This window comes from Chiloscyllium punctatum, chromosome 6, assembly GCF_047496795.1.
Source record: "Chiloscyllium punctatum isolate Juve2018m chromosome 6, sChiPun1.3, whole genome shotgun sequence".
NCBI classification, from domain to species: Eukaryota; Metazoa; Chordata; class Chondrichthyes; order Orectolobiformes; family Hemiscylliidae; genus Chiloscyllium; species Chiloscyllium punctatum.
Genome location: NC_092744.1, coordinates 21,574,092 through 21,594,072, shown reverse-complemented (window position 1 = coordinate 21,594,072; position 19,981 = coordinate 21,574,092). Strand labels below are relative to the sequence as shown.

At 47.8% G+C, this 19,981-nt stretch overlaps 1 protein-coding gene across 4 annotated transcripts in view; it reads right to left on the bottom strand.

The window, feature by feature from the left end:
• Positions 1–729: 729 nt before the first annotated feature.
• LOC140478764 (membrane-spanning 4-domains subfamily A member 4A-like) overlaps positions 730–19,981 on the bottom strand; it is a 79,666-nt gene continuing 60,414 nt past the window's right edge. For 2 of the 4 annotated variants that reach the window (XM_072572113.1, XM_072572115.1), the window contains 3 exons: positions 9,839–9,964; positions 9,631–9,747; positions 730–2,399 (listed from right to left, as the gene is read on the bottom strand). In XM_072572113.1, the coding sequence (XP_072428214.1) occupies positions 2,322–2,399; positions 9,631–9,747; positions 9,839–9,964 (321 nt within the window). In that variant the 3' untranslated portion in view covers positions 730–2,321. The remainder of the gene's footprint in view (positions 2,400–9,630; positions 9,748–9,838; positions 9,965–19,981) is intronic. The other 2 variants (XM_072572116.1, XM_072572114.1) reach the window with 2 other exon arrangements.

Here is a 19,981-nt window from a genome sequence, read left to right as displayed (position 1 = left end):
TTTTGACTTAGTAACGTGTGCTAGGCAGCATTTTTAAGAACAGGAGTTTAAAGTAATGCAATTATCTTAGAATAAGGAGTGTTGGCATACAGACAGTGGAAAAGAAGTCAAGTTTTTGAAGTTGCAAAGGAGCTGCATCAGGCATGGTAATAGCACTGGAGGAAACTAAGTCAGGAGTACAATAATGATGATTAAGGAAAAGATACCTAGAGTTCAACAGATGACTTGAAATTTTAATATTTTCAAGTCCAACAAAACATTAGAAAAAGTCGCTCCTACATTTGGAAATGTGTTAGAATAGGTCTTGCTAGAAGTACAGTTCTAGTTGTTCTTTTAAATGTAACCATTTTGCAAGCTGTACCATACTTGGGTTATTTCTACTGTGTGTTTAAAAATATTTGAATCAGTATTGTAAGGGAATAATGTGGAATTTCCTTTGCTTGTATTTCTGTTCTTAATTTGCTTCTATTTTGTTTTATTGTTAGAAGACTGCAACATGGTGTTCTTAAATTTTATTTTAAAAATCATCTCAATAACAAAATGAAATTATGATCTATCTAACCAGTCTCCATCGGGAATCTGATTTATCCAGCACTAACATTCCCCATAACAACCGGAGCCACTAGTTTTTGATACATGGAAAAGACAATGTTATAGCTGATGCTTTATTAAGTGTACAGATGAAGGAACCAAAATAATGTGATCCAAATAAACACCTGTTAAGTATAGTTGTCATGAAATACATTGTATGTTTATTGTTACTCCATTCAGTATTTTCAAAGTCTGAAAAATAGAGATTTTATCTATGTGCACATTTGCTAAATACAGCAACATCAGAAAATCCAGGCTATGTCATAGAAGCATAATTTGCAGAGGAGTCTCTTCCATCATGCCCATTATATATCATTGAAGTTGATTGAAAAACAGCACTAATTTTTAAACCATTCCTTTATCATTTTCTGTTTCATATTATTCTTTGTTCAGGACTGCAACATGGTACTATGGTAAGGTGAAACACATGAGGGAGATTGGTGAATCTCCAGTTAACAAATCTATTGAACTACAGCAAAGTAAAATAATCTCGGAGTTGAACTAGTCCAAAAGCAATGTAATTCCCTTACTTTGTTCATCTTTGTTGGTTTTTTGGTTTTATGGTTACTTCTTAACATGTTCAAATTATTTTGTGCATCATTTATAAAATGCATAGATGATTTTTATTGATATCTTGAGTTAACTTAGTGGATATTATTATTTAATATGTTTTGGGTTACTTTATTCTGAACTGTTTTTTAAATGTCTCAATTACAATTTTTGAATTTAATATTATGATTAACATTATGACTTTCCTCTCCAGGCTACTGGAGAGACTTGATTCTATTTGTTATTGGATCCTGTTGCAGTTTACATTTTATGGTTGAGTAACAGTCTGCTATTTGTTGATGTGTTGGACTAGCACTGTGCTATGGGTTTTGACTTTTGACGGAAGTTTGTCTGCAAGTAAAAAAAGTTTTTTATGTTATGTTTTCAATGAATGTGGATGTGTATAATGTGTGGTCCACTCCTAAGAGCTAGTCTACAAGAAATGGAAGGTTGCTTGATTGTAGGCCACAGAGAGAATCAAGTATTTATATAAATAGTACATTGGTATGGTGCAGACATTACAGCAAGTCATAAAATTGAATTGAATATATCAAAATTAAATCGCTGGGTGTTTGGAACAATAGAATTGGTTTGCTAATTCCTTACACTGTAGGAAGCCTGCCCATTTCTCTCACCTCAGAGATAGTGAGGACTGCAGATGCTGGAGAGTCATAGTTGATAAAGTGTCGTGGTGGAAAAGGCACAGCTAGTTAGGCAGCATCTGAGGGCAAGACAGCCAATGTTTCAGGCTTAACAGGACTGGTCCTATTGAAGGATTATGCCTGAAATATTGATTCTCTTGGTCCTCAGACGCTGCCTGACCTGCTGTGCCTTTTTCAGCGCCACACTTTATCGACTCTTATTTCTCTCACCTGTCCACCACACATATTACATTGCCTATATGGAAATGTAGCTCACCATAAGTAGTTGACTCTTCATGTGATTGAAACCAACCAAGACTAGGAAGCTCACTGCAGCCTTCTTCAGGTAATGTGCATTTGGGCAAGACATGAGGCCTTGGTGACATCGTGAAATTAACACAGGAACAAAATGAACAAAATTCTGCATATTTACACATATTAGAATAATGTTGCACCAAACTCAGATGTAGTAATTTGTTCTAATCAGAATTTCAACAGGAACTATTATTCAGTGCACATATTTTTCATTGCTGTCACAATTTAGGGAGGAGTGTTCGCATATAGCTGCTGCAACGGAACCAGTTGTTCAGATGTGTTGTTGTACACAACAATAATTGGCTGAAAAAAGATCAACAATGGCATGAATATAATAAAATTTCAAAGGGTTTTGTACAAAGTGAGCAAGTCAGTTCATCACAGTTCAATCACATCTCCAAAATCTAAACCTCTCTGCCACCTGTCCCAACTGGGCAATGCTATTGTTCCCTTGAGCTATAAAAACATTTTCACCAAACGATATTGCAAAAAAACAGAATCAGGTCATTACCCCATTGGGTTTGTTAGGATTCCATTCTGCTTTTCCTACATATGATGAAAAGTATAACCATGTAATCATTTTTGGAATTTGGATTGTTTTAAAGAAATGAATGATTGATATGATTGACTGGATTGATACGAGTCAGTTCTATAAAGCTTTTTCTTCATTCAGCAAGTCATCCTGCAATAGTGACGTAAATTCAACACTGCAAAGAAACCATGTGACTATGGACATCTATGGTGCCAACGGAAGGATGTTTATACTTTAAAGTTTATGACAGGTAGTGGAAGCACATTAAGGCCCTTAGTTTACATTGCAGATCAGAAACCACCAAAGTTGAGTTCAGAAGCAAGTCTTATACAGAGGAGCCTTGATTATGTAGCATTCAATTAACCAAATTTCTGATGATCCTAAAAGATTGCAAGGTCCCAATGCATGTTATCTGGCATCGATTATTCAGCATTCGATTAACCGAATGAAATACTCCCCACCCGCGTCCTTCGGATAATCGAGGTTCCTCTGTATTTCTTCATAGCAGGTGATTTCAGTGCAATTTTTGGGCAGCTAGTCAGTCCACCACAAATATCTAGTTTGTGCAGGTTCCAGGCCAGAACAGTTAGGATAGAAATTTGCAAGTTATTGGAAGTGAGAAAGTTTAGGCCCTCAGATGTGTGAAGGGTTCATGTCAGCAGATTCAATGGAATCATCGATTGTCTTCACAGCCCCTGGGGAAGTATCTCAAAATGTGACTGTTAAATTCAAAACCTGAAGAGTTGATTTATGGGTTTAGTATCTATGGATTTGAGTCTCTGTAATGTATAATATTGGGAAACTTTGTTGTGATATTTGTGTTAAATTCTTTTGATATATACACAAAGTTTGGCTGTTGATCTTTTTAAAAATTATGTTTAGTTGTTAATGAATATCTGCAACTTTGTGTGGATATGTTTCAGTGACTAATGACCACCTTAGCTAACAAATAAAATCATAGCATGTATCAAGCCAGGTTTTGTTCTAGGTTTTGACGTGTCCAATTCAAATTCACAACTTGTAGTACCTATTGAAGAAAACATAAGATTAGTTTTCTTTAGGTTTAAAGTGGTTTATTGCAGAGAAGTGAGAAGAGAGTGTTTTTGGCTGCTGCCGATCTGCTGGTTTCTCTTCTAGTCTGAGCCAGCCTCTCTGTCTTGATCACAGCAAACCTTGTTCAGCGACCTGACTGTCAATCATGTATTTATTGGGCAGCAGAGGACACTTGTCATTGATAATTGATCCCTAATCCACAAACCAATCAACTTCACTTGTAAACAACCCCTTGTCCAGTTCGTCTGCACATTGCTGGAACACATAGCTATACAAACAAGATTCACAAAAGGAATCAAATCCTGACTTTCAGAACATGCAGCCATTTTTGTAAACCCTTAGGTTTCAAAACAATTCTTTCTCATTTCAGACCACAGTTTTAAAAAGCACAAAAATAAAAAGACATGATTTTGCAATTTTTACTCAGCAAGGTTTCAGGAACAATACTGTGATAATATCCAGCTACTGTGTTTTATTGATGTTGACTGAGAGACAAATGTTCACCAAGAAAATAGGGACTCCATCTATGCTCTTCAACATCAATTCACAGGATCTTCTACGTTGACTTGAGTGTGACAGGTGGTCTTAATTTAATGTCTCATCTGAAAATACAGCTCCTCCGCCAGTGTTGCACTCACCTCCTATAGACACAGGGCTTGTCAGCCAAGATAATATCTTTGCATTAAATCATGATCCTACAACTTTCTAGTTAAGAGCATAAAAGTGCCACCGACTGAGCTACAGCTAAAAGACAACTATTTGAAATCTGGGAATATTAGGATGGATTGAGGTTAGAATAATTTATTAAAAAGGGAGGGAATGCAATTGGAGAGAAACAAAATACTGATTTAATGAGTGCAGGAGGATATGCCAAGAGCAACACCAAGCATTATCTAAAAATGTGGTGTCAACCTGGTGAAGATATAACACAATCCTGCATGCCAAACAGCACAAACAGAGTGAGATAGACAGGACTAAATGATCCTACAACCAACAATCACATTGAATCTTTGCAATCCTGCCACATCCAGTCATGAATGGTAGCACCAATTAAATATCTAATGCAGGAGGAAGGTCCACAAATATCCATATTCTCAATAATGGGGAGCTCAGTGCAAAAGACAAGGCTGAAGCATTTGTATCCATTTTTGCTCAGAAGTATCATATGGATGATACATCTCAACTTCCTAGTAAAGTCTCAGCATCAGAAATGCCAGTTTTCAGCCAATTTAATTGACTCCACATCATATCAAGAGGGTTGAAGGTACAGGAAACTGAACCCTGACAACATACCAGTAGTCCTACTAAATATTTTTGTTCCAAAACTAGCTATACCCCTAGCCAAGCATCTCCAGTACAGCGACAACAGTAGCATCTACCTGGCAATGTGAAAAGTTACCCTGGTATGTTCTGTCCATAAATAGCAAGACAAACATAACCCAGTCAATGACTGTCTTATCAGTTGATTGTGCAGCATGAGGAAAGTGTTGTAAGGTGTTGCCAACAATACTACCAAGCAGTACTTGCTCAGCAATAACCTGCTCACTGATGCTAAGTTTGTATTCTGCCAAGGCACTCAACTCTGGTGTTCAATACTGTCTTGGTCCAAACATGGATAAAAGAGCTGAGGTCCAGGGTGAGGTGAGACAGTATTTATCTGAATATATCCCCTGGAAGCCCTAGAAAAATTGGTGTCAATGCAAGTGGGGGTGAACTATTCTACTGGTTATAGTTATGCTGAGCACAAAGGAAAGTGATTGTCTTTGTGGCTAGTCAATCATCTCAGTCTTATGATATCACTTCAAAAGTTCCTCAGGATAGTGTCCTATGCACAGTCATCTTTAGCTGCTTCATCAATGAGCTTCGGTCCATCATAAAATCAGATTTTGGGATGTTCACTGATGATTGTACAATGTTCAGCACCATCTGCAAATCTTCAGACCTTGAAGCAGTCCCTATTCATATGTAGCAACAACTGGACTGTGGCATTATCAAACAAGAGAGAATCCAACTATCTTCCTAGATATTACCATTGCTGAATCTCCCATTAACAATATGCTGTTGACCACAAAAATGAATTGAACGAGCCATACGGGATTAGGGCAGAAACTTGGAATTCTGGGACAATAACTTACCTCTTGCCCATTCACCATTTACAAACCAGGATGTGCAGATTAGGCGGATTAGTCATGGTAAATGTGGGGTTACAGGCATAGGATGGAGGTCTGGATCTGGGTGGAATGCTATTCAAAGAGTGTGGACACGATGGGCCAAAATGACCTCTTTCCGCACTCTAGGGATTCAATGATTCTACGGGTGAAAAAGGAATAATCTTCAAATGCCTGGATGAGTGCAGCTTCAACTACAGTCATGAAGCATGACAACATGCAGGACAAAGCAGACCACTTGACTGGCACCCATCTTCAACATTAATTCCCTTCACAATTGACACAGAGTTACAGCGGTGTTTTGTTATGATTCCAGGACAAGTCAGAACCCAAAATGAAACCCGGCTTGTAGAACACATTTCTAATCTTTGGTTGTTTAGCATTGTTACCAGTCATCAAAACTATTCACTTTAGGTTGCAGAAATCTTTTAACAACAGAACATTGGTTTATTACACAAAAGGCAAAATAAATAATACTATACACAAACACATGCTACAGTTAGAAATATCTTAACAAACACCAAAACAAAGTTTCAGCCTGTTTACAACTCTATCCATTACAGAAATCCAATTCCAGATAAATTTTACAGCTATTCAATTATATGTTTTTATTTAAGGGACTCCTTCCACTGACTTGATTCTCCTGCTGGGAGAAACTAGAATTCTGGTTTCTAAGACCATAAGATGTAGGAGCAAAAAGTATCCATTTAGCCCACTGAGTATACTCCATGATTTAATAGGATCATGGCATTACCTGATAATCCTCAACTCCACTTTCCTGCCTCATCCCCATAACCCTTGATTTGCTTACTGATTACAAACCAAGACTATCTCAGCCTTCAATACATTTAATGACCCAGCATTGATAGACCTCTGCAGTAAAGAATTCCCAAAGTTCACTACCCTCTGAGAGAAGAATTCCTCCTCATGCTTTAAATGGCTGATCACTTACTCTAAGATTATGCCATTTGGTCCAAGACTCTCCAGAAGGAGAAATAATCTTTCTGTATCCACCCTGTCAAGTCCCCTTTGAATGTTAAATTTCATTCTTCTAAACTCCAATAAGTACAGAGTCAAAACGTGCAGTGCTGGAAAAGCACAGCAGGTCAGGCAGCATTTGAGGAGCAGGAGAGTTGACGTTTCAGGCATAAGCCACTCATTAGGAATGCTGAAGGGCTTATTGACTCTTCTGCTCCTCAGATGCTGCCTGATCTGCTGTTCGACCTGCTGTCCTTTTCCAGCGCCACACTGTATGACTCCAATAAGTACAGACCTGATCTACTCAACCTTCCTCAAAAGATAGTCTTTCTAAACACAGGACAAACCCAGTGATCTCTGGACTGACTCCAATGCCAATATATTGCTCCTTAGAAAAGGGGCCTTAAACTGTTCACAGTATTTCCACTGTGGTCTGGCCAGTGTCTTGTATACTTCGAGCTAACCTCCCTACTTTTATATTCCATTTCCTTTGAAATAAAGCCATGACGTGGAGGTGATGGCGTTGGACTGGGGTGGACAAAGTTAAAAATCACACACCACTAGGATATAGTCCAACAGGTTTATTTGGAAGTACTAGCTTTCAGAGTGCTGCTCCTTCATCAGGTAACTAGTGGGGCAGGATCATTAGACAATCTTGAAGCTTATGATCCTGCTCCACTAGTTACCTGAAGAAGGAGCCATGCTAAAAAAAGCTAGTACTTCCAAATAAACCTGTTGGATTATAACCTGGTGTTGTGTGATTTTTAACTTTGAAATTACTGGCTAAACTTATATCCTAGCTTTTTGTCATGCATGCACAAAAACTTCCCAATCCCACTGTGCTTTAGTTTTCTGTATTCTTTTTCCAAATAAATAATATTCAACTTTTCTTCCTCCCACAAACAACCTTAAATTTTCTCAGATTATAGACCATCTGCCAAGTTTGTCACACACTTCATATTCTATATCCCTCTGCAGATGCTGACATCTTCACCGCTTTCCTTTCCTTGTTATCTATGTTGTTTTTTCCACAAACTCAGCAATAATCCATTCACCTCCCCTTCACACCCCCCCCCCCCCCACCCCCAATCCAGATCATTAAGAAATGCTGTAAATAATTGTGCCCAGCACTGGTCCCTATGGCATTCCACTGGTTACAGGTTGCCATCCTGAAAATGCCTTCCTTATCCCAACTCTCTGTCTTCTATCAGTTACACAATCCTCTATATATTCTCCATCTATTCTTCTGAACTAAAAATTTGAATTTTCTGTTCTGAAGTTAAAACTAAATTGAATGGCTTTGAGGTATGTTTGCTCTGCTAGTGATAAGTTCAACACAAAAGGGATTAATATGTAAGGGATTCTCCCACGCACTTACCACATACATACTTAGAACTGATATGAGGTCACTGTCCAAATGGCTTTCTGATCTGTTTTTAAAAATTACCTTCGCAGAACCAATCCATGTCCATCTGTCCATTATGCATCTTTCATCACATTATGCCATCTACAAAATGTACTGCAACAACTCTCCAGGACTCCTTTGACATCACCATTGATGATTTCTACCATCTTGGCAGAAGGACAAAAGTAGGAGATGCATGGGAATGTCAATACCTATATGTTCACCTCCCATTTCATCATGTCTTGGAACTAAATAGCCATTCCTTCACTCATTGGGTCAAAATCCTTAAACTCGCTGCATCTACTCTTAAGACTGCAGCCCATTCAAGAAGGTAGTTCAGCACAAACTTCTCAAAGGCAATTAAGGATGGACAATAAATGCTAGCCCAGGCAGTGATATGCTTATTCCAGGAACAAATAAAAAAGTTGATAGACCAGATCACTTATTCATAGAACATAGAACATTACAGCGCAGTACAGGCCCTTCGCCCCTCGATGTTGCACCGACCTGTGGAACCAATCCAAAGCCCATCTAACCTACACTATTCCATTATCATCCATATGCCTATCTAATAACCATTAAATGCCCTTCAAGTTGGTGAGTCTACTACTGTTGCAGGCAGTGCATTCAACACTCCTACTACTCTCTGAGTAAAGAAACTACCTCTGACATCTGTCCTATATCTATCACCCCTCAATTTAAAGTTACGTCCCCTCATGCTAGCCATCACCCTCCGAGGAATCCCCTCCCTAACGACATTGTGGATAACCCACATCCGCCATTCCTGTGGCAGGCAAGACTTTATGATTTAGGCCTTGCTGTAGTCAACATCATCTTTTTTTTCATAACTGTCATGTGGCTATGCTGGGATGAGGATGGACAATAACAATTGTGTAAATCTATTTTAATTGTTCCTGCTGCATAAGAAGTGAGCAGAAATATACTGACTGCTTAGTTTAAGCCTGGCCTGACTTGTTATTGCATTGACTCCCCTCCAGAGAATTTTAAAAATTCATTCGTGGGATGTGGACATTACCAACGTTTATTGCCCATCCCTAGTTGCCCTTCAGTAGTGAGCTGCATTCTTGAACCGCTGCAGTCCACCTGTCGTGGGTGACTCACAATGCCTTCAGGGAAGGAATTCCAAGATTTTGACCCAGCAACAGTGAAAGAACAGCTATATATTTCCAGGTCAGGATGGTGAGTGCCTTAGAGGGCAACTTGCAGGTGGTGCTGTTTCATGTATCTGCTACCCTCGTCCTTCATGGTTTACCTGCTAGTGCCCAGCAGTTACCATTGACACATTGGTAGCTTTCTACAACACAAAAGAGATGCAGTATAAAATATGGACATATACAGTGAGAATGGAATCTTAGATCAATTAATTACTTAGCTTACCACTGATGTTGTGCCACAACAGTTCAGAGCTTTGCAGTTGAAGCTTGAGACTGCAATAGATATTGCTGCATTAAGCAGTGTCAACAGGAGAAGAATGGCAAAGCATGCAATTGCACCCTGTAGTGTGTTAAAGACAAACTAAGTTAGACAGCAAACTTAAAAATATTACTGATAAACTTATACTGATGCTGAGACATTTAACATTCACCTCATATTTAGAACAGGAAGGTGAATGAAAGCAACGTGGTTCAACTGCAAGGCTTATGGCATATATTATTGTCGCTGGGAAGCAGGAAATGGCACTGATGATGTGAAGTGTTATACAGCCTCTGATCTGGAATTTAAAACAAAATTCAGAAGATATGAGAAAATATTGGAGCAAAAGGCCAGTTAGTTCATCAAGCCTAACTTTAATTCTTCTTATTTGTAAAGTACCCTTTGTGAATCTAGATGCACACACTCAAAGTTACATGAAGTATATCAAAATCTTGGAAAGGATGAAAAAACTTAATACAATGTTACCAGCACTGGGTGACTTTATTCACATGGATAGCCTGGAGAAGCTGAATTAATTTGAATGCAAGTTTTCAAGATGCCGAACTGCTTCAATAAATAAACAATGATAAACTGGGTTGAATTCTACTAAACTTTCCAAACATAATTTCACAGAATTCCAAGAGTAATAGTGAACTATCTCACAAAATTCTCCACTGTTACCTCACTAAGTACACACCGCAATCCTAATGCACTGAACTCAGACTATTATCCCCGATCCCATCTGAAATTAATGGTGACTTAAGGATTTAATAGGTCCAACAGGGCTCTATTGGCCAACCAACAAACCCTATTGAATTGTTATAAGCAATATCAGCATTAATTTGAAGGCCTTAATATAAGCAAAGGGCAGTTGTCTGAAAGCCACTTCACTTGCCTCTTACCATACTGTTCTCCCTCGCTGCGACCCCAACCTTCCTATTTCCAATGTTCCAGCTGTAATCCTCTGTATAAATTGTGAAGCATCACTGACAACAGGCAAAGTTTGTCATTAGTGCAGCCAGAAATGGAGAGTTGCTGGTCTCCAAGTAGCCAACGGTTTGGTTGGGGGTGGCCTGATATCCATCTTTAGAATCCTTGATCCCAGTGAAGTCAGAAACAGCTGGTTAAGTGCCTGGATCCATTTGAAGCATGTCAAGCCTCTCCCAAATAAATAACACATCCTATAGCTTCTTCAATCAGCGGTGTCTCCTCCACAGTCCAAAGATGTGTAGGTCAGGTGAATTGGCCATGCTAAATTGCCCGTAGTGTTAGGTTAGGGGTATGGGCAGGTCGATGTGGACTTGTTGGGCTGAAGGGCCTGTTTCCACACTGTAAGTAATCTAATCTAATCTAATTACAGGAGCCAAATTCTACTCACTATATCTCCCTCAACAGTACATGCCTCAGTCAATCTATTTTACTTTGGCCTATGCTAGTGAAAATAAGACACAAGAACACAAGAAATAGGAGCAAAGGTAGACCTTTTGGCCACTTCAGCTTGCCGGGGGATATTTTTCTGCACAACTTTAATCATAGAACATAGAATAGTAAGTGGTAAAGGAAGCCTTTCAGTCTGCACTGGCTCATTCAAAAACCCATCTCAGGGTTTTCATCCTGACCTGTTTCCCACTTGTCTCCAATATTTTTGCTCTAAGTATTTATCTATTTCCGTTTTGAAGACTATCAATGAATTAGTAACTATGATCTGAAGGGGCAGTGGTGAGGGAGAGAGAGAGAGAGCAAGCAGCCTGAGGTGGACAGTGGCGAGAGCAGGAACAGGCAGCCTCTAGATGGTGAGAGCAGGAATAGGCAACCCCAAGGCGCTGAGAGCAGGAACAGGCAGCTCGGAGGCAGTGAGAGCGGGAACAAGCTGACCAAAGAACTGAGAGCAGGAATAGGCAGCCCTGAGATGGTGAGAGCAGGAACAGGCAGACTGAGGCACTGAGAGTAGGAACAGACAGCACCGAGGTGGTGAGAGCAGAAACAGGCAGCCTCAAGGCATTGAGAGCAGGAGCAGGCAGACCTAGGCACTGACAACGGGAACATGCAGTCTGAGGCTGTGAGAGCAGGAACAGGCAGGCTGAGGCACTGAGAGTAGGAACAGGCAGCACCGAGGTGGTGAGAGCAGGAACAGGCAGACCCAAGGTGGTGAGAGCAGGAACAGGCAGCCCTGAGGTGGTGAGAGCAGGATCAGGCAGACCGAGGCACTGAGAGTCGGAACAGGCAGACCCGAGGTGGTGAGAGCAGCAACAGGCAGCCCTGAGGTGGTGAGAGCAGAAACAGGCAGCCCTAAGGCATTTAGAGCAGGAAGGTGCAATCTGAGGCGGTGAGAGCAGGAACAGGCAGCCCCGAGACAGTGATAGCGGGAACAGGCAGCCCCGAGGTGATGAGTGCAGGAACAGGCAGTCTGAAGCAGTAAGAGCAAGAACAGTCAGACTGAGGCAGTAAGAGCAGGAACAGGCAGAACGACGCCCTAAGAGTGGGAACATGCATTCTGAGGCGGTGAGAGTGGGAACAGGCAGACCGAGGCACTGAGAGCAGGAACAGGCAGCCCCGAGGAGCTGAGAGCAGGAACAGGCAGCCCTGAGACGGTGAGAGTGGGAACAGGCAGCCCCAAGGCAGTGAGAGCAGGAACAAGCAGCCCTGAGGCAGTGAGAGCAGGAACAAGCAGACCCAAGATGCTGAGAGGAGGAACAGGCAGCCCCAAGGCAGCAAGACCAAGAATAGGCAGCCCCGAGGCAGTGAGAGCAGGAACCGTCAGATCGAGGCACTGAGAGCAGGAACATGCAGTCTGAGGTGGTGAGAGCAGCAACAGGCAGCCCGGGACAGTGAGAGCAGGAACTGTCAGCCCTGTGACGGTGAGAGTGGGAACAGGCAGTCCTGAGGCGCTGAGAGCAGTAACAGGCAGCTCTGATGCAGTGAGAGTAGGAACCGGCAGCCCCGAGGTAGTGAGAATGGGAACAGGCTGACCAGACACGCTGAGAGAAGGAACAGGAACCCCGAGACAGTGAGAGCAGGAACAGGCAGACCGAGGTACTGAGAGCGGGAACAGGCAGTCCTGGGGCGCTGAGAGCAGGAACAGGCAGAATGACGCACTGAGAGTGGGAACGTGCAGTCTGAGGTGGTGAGAGCAGGAACAGGCAGACTGAGGAGCTGAGAGCAGGATCTGGCAGCCCTGAGACAGTGAGAGTGGGAAAAGGCAGACCCGAGGCAATGAGAGCAGGAACAGGTGGCCGTGAGACGGTGAGAGAAGGAACGGGCAGCCCCGAGACAGTGAGAGCGGGCACAGGTAGCCCCGAGATGGTGAGATCAGAAACAGGCATCCCAACACGGTGAGGGCAGGAATAGGCAGACCGAGGCACTGACAGCGGGAACAGACAGACCGAGGCAGTGACAGCGGGAACAGACAGACCGAGGCAGTGAGAGTGGGAACATGCAGCCTGGGGCACTGAGAGTGGGAACATGCAGTCTGAGGCAGTGACAGCATGAACAGGCAGACCGAGGAACTGAAAGCAAAAACAGGCAGCCCTGAGGCAGTGAGAGTAGGAACAGGTAGCCCCAAGGTGATGAGAGCAGGGACAGAAATCCCCAGGGTGCTGTGAGTAGGAACAGGCAGACCTGAGGCGCTGAGAGCAGAAATAGGCAGCCCCGAGACAGTGACAGTGGGAAAAGGCAGCCACGAGGTATTGAGAGCAGGTACTGGTGGCCCTGAGACGGTGAGAGCAGGAACAGGCAGCCCCGAGTTGGTGAGATCAGAAACAGGCATCCCAGAGGCACTGAGAGCAGGAACAGGCGGCCTTGAGACGGTGAGAGCAGGAACTGGCAGCCACGAGACGGTGAGAGTGGGAAAAGGCAGCCCTGAGGCACTGAGAGCAGGAACTGGCAGCCCCGAGACAGTGAGAGCGGGAACAGGTAGCCCCGAGATGGTGAGAACAGGAACAGGCTGACCGAGACACTGAGCGCAGGAACAGGCAGCCCCAAGATGGTGAGAGCAGTAACAGGCAGTCCCGAGTCAGTGAGAGCAGGAACAGGCAGGCCGAGGCACTGAGAGTGGGAACATGCAGTCTGAGGCGGTGAGAGTAAGAATAGGCAGCCCCAAGGCAGCGTGAGCAGGAACAGGCAGCCCTGAGACAGTGACAGCAGGAACAGGCTGCCCCGACATGGTGAGAGCAGGAACAGGCAGCCCCGAGACAGTGAGAGTGGGAAAAGGCAGCCCCGAGGCACTGAGAGCAGGAACAGGTGGCCCTGAGACGGTGAGAGCGGGATCAGGCAGCCCCGAGATGGTGAGAGCAGGAACAGGCAGAACGACGCCCTAAGAGTGGGAACAGGCAGACCGAGGCACTGAGAGCAGGAACAGGCAGCCCCGAGGAGCTGAGAGCAGGAACAGGCAGCCCTGAGACAGTGAGAGCAGGAGCAGGCAGCCCCAAGGCGTTGAGAGCAGGAACAGGCAGCCCTGAGGCAGTGAGAGCAGGAACAAGCAGCCCCAAGGTGCTGAGAGCAGGAACAGGCAGCCCCAAGGCAGCAAGACCAAGAACAGGCAGCCCCGAGGCAGTGAGAGCAGGAACCGTCAGATCGAGGCACTGAGAGCAGGAACTGGCAGCCCCGAGACAGTGAGAGTGGGAAAAGGCAGACCCGAGGCAATGAGAGCAGGAACAGGTGGCCGTGAGACGGTGAGAGAAGGAACGGGCAGCCCCGAGACAGTGAGAGCGGGAACAGGCAGAACGAGGCACTGAGAGTGGGAACATGCAGCCCCGAAGTGGTGAGAACCGGAACAGGCTGAGACACTGAGCTCGGGAACAGGCAGCCCCGAGGTGATGAGAGCAGGAACAGGCAACCCTGAGCCGGTGAGACCAGGAACAGGCAGCCCCAAAATGGTTAGAGCAGTAACAGGCAGCCCCGAGACAGTGAGAGCAGGAACAGGCAGGCCGAGGCACTGAGAGTGGGAACATGCAGTCTGAGGCGGTGAGAGTAGGAACAGGCAGCCCCAAGGCAGCGAGAGCAGGAACAGGCAGCCCCGAGACAGTGAGAGCAGGAACAGGCAGACCTAGGCACTGACAACGGGAACATGCAGGCTTAGGCGGTGAGAGCAGGAACAGGCAGAGCGAGGCACTGAGAGTGGAAACATGCAGTCTGAGGCAGAGAGAGCAGGAACACGCAGTCCAAAGCACTGAGAGTAGGAACAGGCAGCCCCAAGGCGGTGAGCGCAGGAACAGGAAGCCCCGACATGGTGAGAGCAGGAAGAGACAGCTCCGAAGTGGTGAGAGCAGGAAGAGGCAGCCTCAAGGCATTGAGAGCAGGAACAGGCAGACCTAGGCACTGAAAACGGGAACATGCAGTCTTAGGCAGTGAGAGCTGGAACAGGCAGACCGAGGCACTGAGAGTAGGAACAGGCAGCCCCAAAGTGCTGAGAGCAGGAACAAGCAGTTGCGAGGCGGTGAGTGCAGGAACAGGCAGACCTCGGCACAGACAGCGGGAACATTTACTCTGAGGTGGTGAGAGCAGGAACAGGTAGACTGAGGTACTGAGAGTGGGAACAGGCAGTCCCGGGGCGCTGAGAGCAGGAACAGGCAGAACGACGCACTGAGAGTGGGAACGTGCAGTCTGAGGTGGTGAGAGCAGAAACTGGCAGCCACAAGACAGTGAGAGCGGCAACAGGCAGCCCCAAAGCGTTGAGAGCAAGACCAGGCAGCCCCGAGACGGTGAGAGCAGGAACAGGCAGACCGAGAGTACTGACAGCGGGAACAGGCAGTCCCGAGGCACTGAAAGCAGGAACAGGCAGCCCCGAGGAGCTGAGAGCAGAAATAGGCAGCCCTGAGACGGTGAGAGCAGGAACCAACAGAGAGCAGGAACAGGTGGCACCGAAGCGGTGAGAGCAGGAACAGGCAGCCCCAAGGCGGTGAGAGCAGCAACAGTCAGATAGAGGTACTGCGAGCGTGAACATGCAGTCTGAGGTGGTGAGAGCAGCAAAAGGCAGCCCGGGACAGTGAGAATGGGAACAGGCAGCCCCGAGACAGGGATATCAGGAACAGGCAACGGTGAGAGCGGGAACATGCAGTCCCAAGGTGTTGAGAGCAGGGATAGACAGCTCTGAGGCAGTGAGAGTGAGAACTGACAGCCCCAAGGTGGTGAGAGGTCCAACAGGTGGACCCAAGACGGGGAGAGCGGGAACTGGCAGCTACAAGGCACTGAGAACAGGAACAGGCAGCCCCAAGATGGTGAGAGCAGGAACAGGCAGCCCTGAGGTGGTGAGAGCAGAAACAGGCAGCCCTAAGGCATTTAGAGCAGGAAGGTGCAATCTGAGGCGGTGAGAGCAGGAACAGGCAGCCCCGAGACAGTGATAGCGGGAACAGGCAGCCCCGAGGTGATGAGTGCAGGAACAGGCAGTCTGAAGCAGTAAGAGCAAGAACAGTCAGACTGAGGCAGTAAGAGCAGGAACAGGCAGAACGACGCCCTAAGAGTGGGAACATGCATTCTGAGGCGGTGAGAGTGGGAACAGGCAGACCGAGGCACTGAGAGCAGGAACAGGCAGCCCCGAGGAGCTGAGAGCAGGAACAGGCAGCCCTGAGACGGTGAGAGTGGGAACAGGCAGCCCCAAGGCAGTGAGAGCAGGAACAAGCAGCCCTGAGGCAGTGAGAGCAGGAACAAGCAGACCCAAGATGCTGAGAGGAGGAACAGGCAGCCCCAAGGCAGCAAGACCAAGAATAGGCAGCCCCGAGGCAGTGAGAGCAGGAACCGTCAGATCGAGGCACTGAGAGCAGGAACATGCAGTCTGAGGTGGTGAGAGCAGCAACAGGCAGCCCGGGACAGTGAGAGCAGGAACTGTCAGCCCTGTGACGGTGAGAGTGGGAACAGGCAGTCCTGAGGCGCTGAGAGCAGTAACAGGCAGCTCTGATGCAGTGAGAGTAGGAACCGGCAGCCCCGAGGTAGTGAGAATGGGAACAGGCTGACCAGACACGCTGAGAGAAGGAACAGGAACCCCGAGACAGTGAGAGCAGGAACAGGCAGACCGAGGTACTGAGAGCGGGAACAGGCAGTCCTGGGGCGCTGAGAGCAGGAACAGGCAGAATGACGCACTGAGAGTGGGAACGTGCAGTCTGAGGTGGTGAGAGCAGGAACAGGCAGACCGAGGAGCTGAGAGCAGGATCTGGCAGCCCTGAGACAGTGAGAGTGGGAAAAGGCAGACCCGAGGCAATGAGAGCAGGAACAGGTGGCCGTGAGACGGTGAGAGAAGGAACGGGCAGCCCCGAGACAGTGAGAGCGGGCACAGGTAGCCCCGAGATGGTGAGATCAGAAACAGGCATCCCAACACGGTGAGGGCAGGAATAGGCAGACCGAGGCACTGACAGCGGGAACAGACAGACCGAGGCAGTGACAGCGGGAACAGACAGACCGAGGCAGTGAGAGTGGGAACATGCAGCCTGGGGCACTGAGAGTGGGAACATGCAGTCTGAGGCAGTGACAGCATGAACAGGCAGACCGAGGAACTGAAAGCAAAAACAGGCAGCCCTGAGGCAGTGAGAGTAGGAACAGGTAGCCCCAAGGTGATGAGAGCAGGGACAGAAATCCCCAAGGTGCTGTGAGTAGGAACAGGCAGACCTGAGGCGCTGAGAGCAGAAATAGGCAGCCCCGAGACAGTGACAGTGGGAAAAGGCAGCCACGAGGTATTGAGAGCAGGTACTGGTGGCCCTGAGACGGTGAGAGCAGGAACAGGCAGCCCCGAGTTGGTGAGATCAGAAACAGGCATCCCAGAGGCACTGAGAGCAGGAACAGGCGGCCTTGAGACGGTGAGAGCAGGAACTGGCAGCCACGAGACGGTGAGAGTGGGAAAAGGCAGCCCTGAGGCACTGAGAGCAGGAACTGGCAGCCCCGAGACAGTGAGAGCGGGAACAGGTAGCCCCGAGATGGTGAGAACAGGAACAGGCTGACCGAGACACTGAGCGCAGGAACAGGCAGCCCCAAGATGGTGAGAGCAGTAACAGGCAGTCCCGAGTCAGTGAGAGCAGGAACAGGCAGGCCGAGGCACTGAGAGTGGGAACATGCAGTCTGAGGCGGTGAGAGTAAGAATAGGCAGCCCCAAGGCAGCGTGAGCAGGAACAGGCAGCCCTGAGACAGTGACAGCAGGAACAGGCTGCCCCGACATGGTGAGAGCAGGAACAGGCAGCCCCGAGACAGTGAGAGTGGGAAAAGGCAGCCCCGAGGCACTGAGAGCAGGAACAGGTGGCCCTGAGACGGTGAGAGCGGGATCAGGCAGCCCCGAGATGGTGAGAGCAGGAACAGGCAGAACGACGCCCTAAGAGTGGGAACAGGCAGACCGAGGCACTGAGAGCAGGAACAGGCAGCCCCGAGGAGCTGAGAGCAGGAACAGGCAGCCCTGAGACAGTGAGAGCAGGAGCAGGCAGCCCCAAGGCGTTGAGAGCAGGAACAGGCAGCCCTGAGGCAGTGAGAGCAGGAACAAGCAGCCCCAAGGTGCTGAGAGCAGGAACAGGCAGCCCCAAGGCAGCAAGACCAAGAACAGGCAGCCCCGAGGCAGTGAGAGCAGGAACCGTCAGATCGAGGAGCTGAGAGCAGGAACTGGCAGCCCCGAGACAGTGAGAGTGTGAAAAGGCAGCCCTGAGGCACTGAGAGCAGGAATTGGCAGCCCCGAGACAGTGAGAGTGGGAAAAGGCAGACCCGAGGCAATGAGAGCAGGAACAGGTGGCCGTGAGACGGTGAGAGAAGGAACGGGCAGCCCCGAGACAGTGAGAGCGGGAACAGGCAGAACGAGGCACTGAGAGTGGGAACATGCAGCCCCGAAGTGGTGAGAACAGGAACAGGCTGAGACACTGAGCTCGGGAACAGGCAGCCCCGAGGTGATGAGAGCAGGAACAGGCAACCCTGAGCCGGTGAGACCAGGAACAGGCAGCCCCAAAATGGTTAGAGCAGTAACAGGCAGCCCCGAGACAGTGAGAGCAGGAACAGGCAGGCCGAGGCACTGAGAGTGGGAACATGCAGTCTGAGGCGGTGAGAGTAGGAACAGGCAGCCCCAAGGCAGCGAGAGCAGGAACAGGCAGCCCCGAGACAGTGAGAGCAGGAACAGGCAGACCTAGGCACTGACAACGGGAACATGCAGGCTTAGGCGGTGAGAGCAGGAACAGGCAGAGCGAGGCACTGAGAGTGGAAACATGCAGTCTGAGGCAGAGAGAGCAGGAACACGCAGTCCAAAGCACTGAGAGTAGGAACAGGCAGCCCCAAGGCGGTGAGCGCAGGAACAGGAAGCCCCGACATGGTGAGAGCAGGAAGAGACAGCTCCGAAGTGGTGAGAGCAGGAAGAGGCAGCCTCAAGGCATTGAGAGCAGGAACAGGCAGACCTAGGCACTGAAAACGGGAACATGCAGTCTTAGGCAGTGAGAGCTGGAACAGGCAGACCGAGGCACTGAGAGTAGGAACAGGCAGCCCCAAAGTGCTGAGAGCAGGAACAAGCAGTTGCGAGGCGGTGAGTGCAGGAACAGGCAGACCTCGGCACAGACAGCGGGAACATTTACTCTGAGGTGGTGAGAGCAGGAACAGGTAGACCGAGGTACTGAGAGTGGGAACAGGCAGTCCCGGGGCGCTGAGAGCAGGAACAGGCAGAACGACGCACTGAGAGTGGGAACGTGCAGTCTGAGGTGGTGAGAGCAGAAACTGGCAGCCACAAGACAGTGAGAGCGGCAACAGGCAGCCCCAAAGCGTTGAGAGCAAGACCAGGCAGCCCCGAGACGGTGAGAGCAGGAACAGGCAGACCGAGAGTACTGACAGCGGGAACAGGCAGTCCCGAGGCACTGAAAGCAGGAACAGGCAGCCCCGAGGAGCTGAGAGCAGAAATAGGCAGCCCTGAGACGGTGAGAGCAGGAACCAACAGAGAGCAGGAACAGGTGGCACCGAAGCGGTGAGAGCAGGAACAGGCAGCCCCAAGGCGGTGAGAGCAGCAACAGTCAGATAGAGGCACTGCGAGCGTGAACATGCAGTCTGAGGTGGTGAGAGCAGCAAAAGGCAGCCCGGGACAGTGAGAATGGGAACAGGCAGCCCCGAGACAGGGATATCAGGAACAGGCAACGGTGAGAGCGGGAACATGCAGTCCCAAGGTGTTGAGAGCAGGGATAGACAGCTCTGAGGCAGTGAGAGTGAGAACCGACAGCCCCAAGGTGGTGAGAGGTCCAACAGGTGGACCCAAGACGGGGAGAGCGGGAACTGGCAGCTACAAGGCACTGAGAACAGGAACAGGCAGCCCCAAGATGGTGAGAGCAGGAACAGGCAGCCCCGGGAAGGTGAGAGCAGGAACAGGCAGCCCGACATGGTG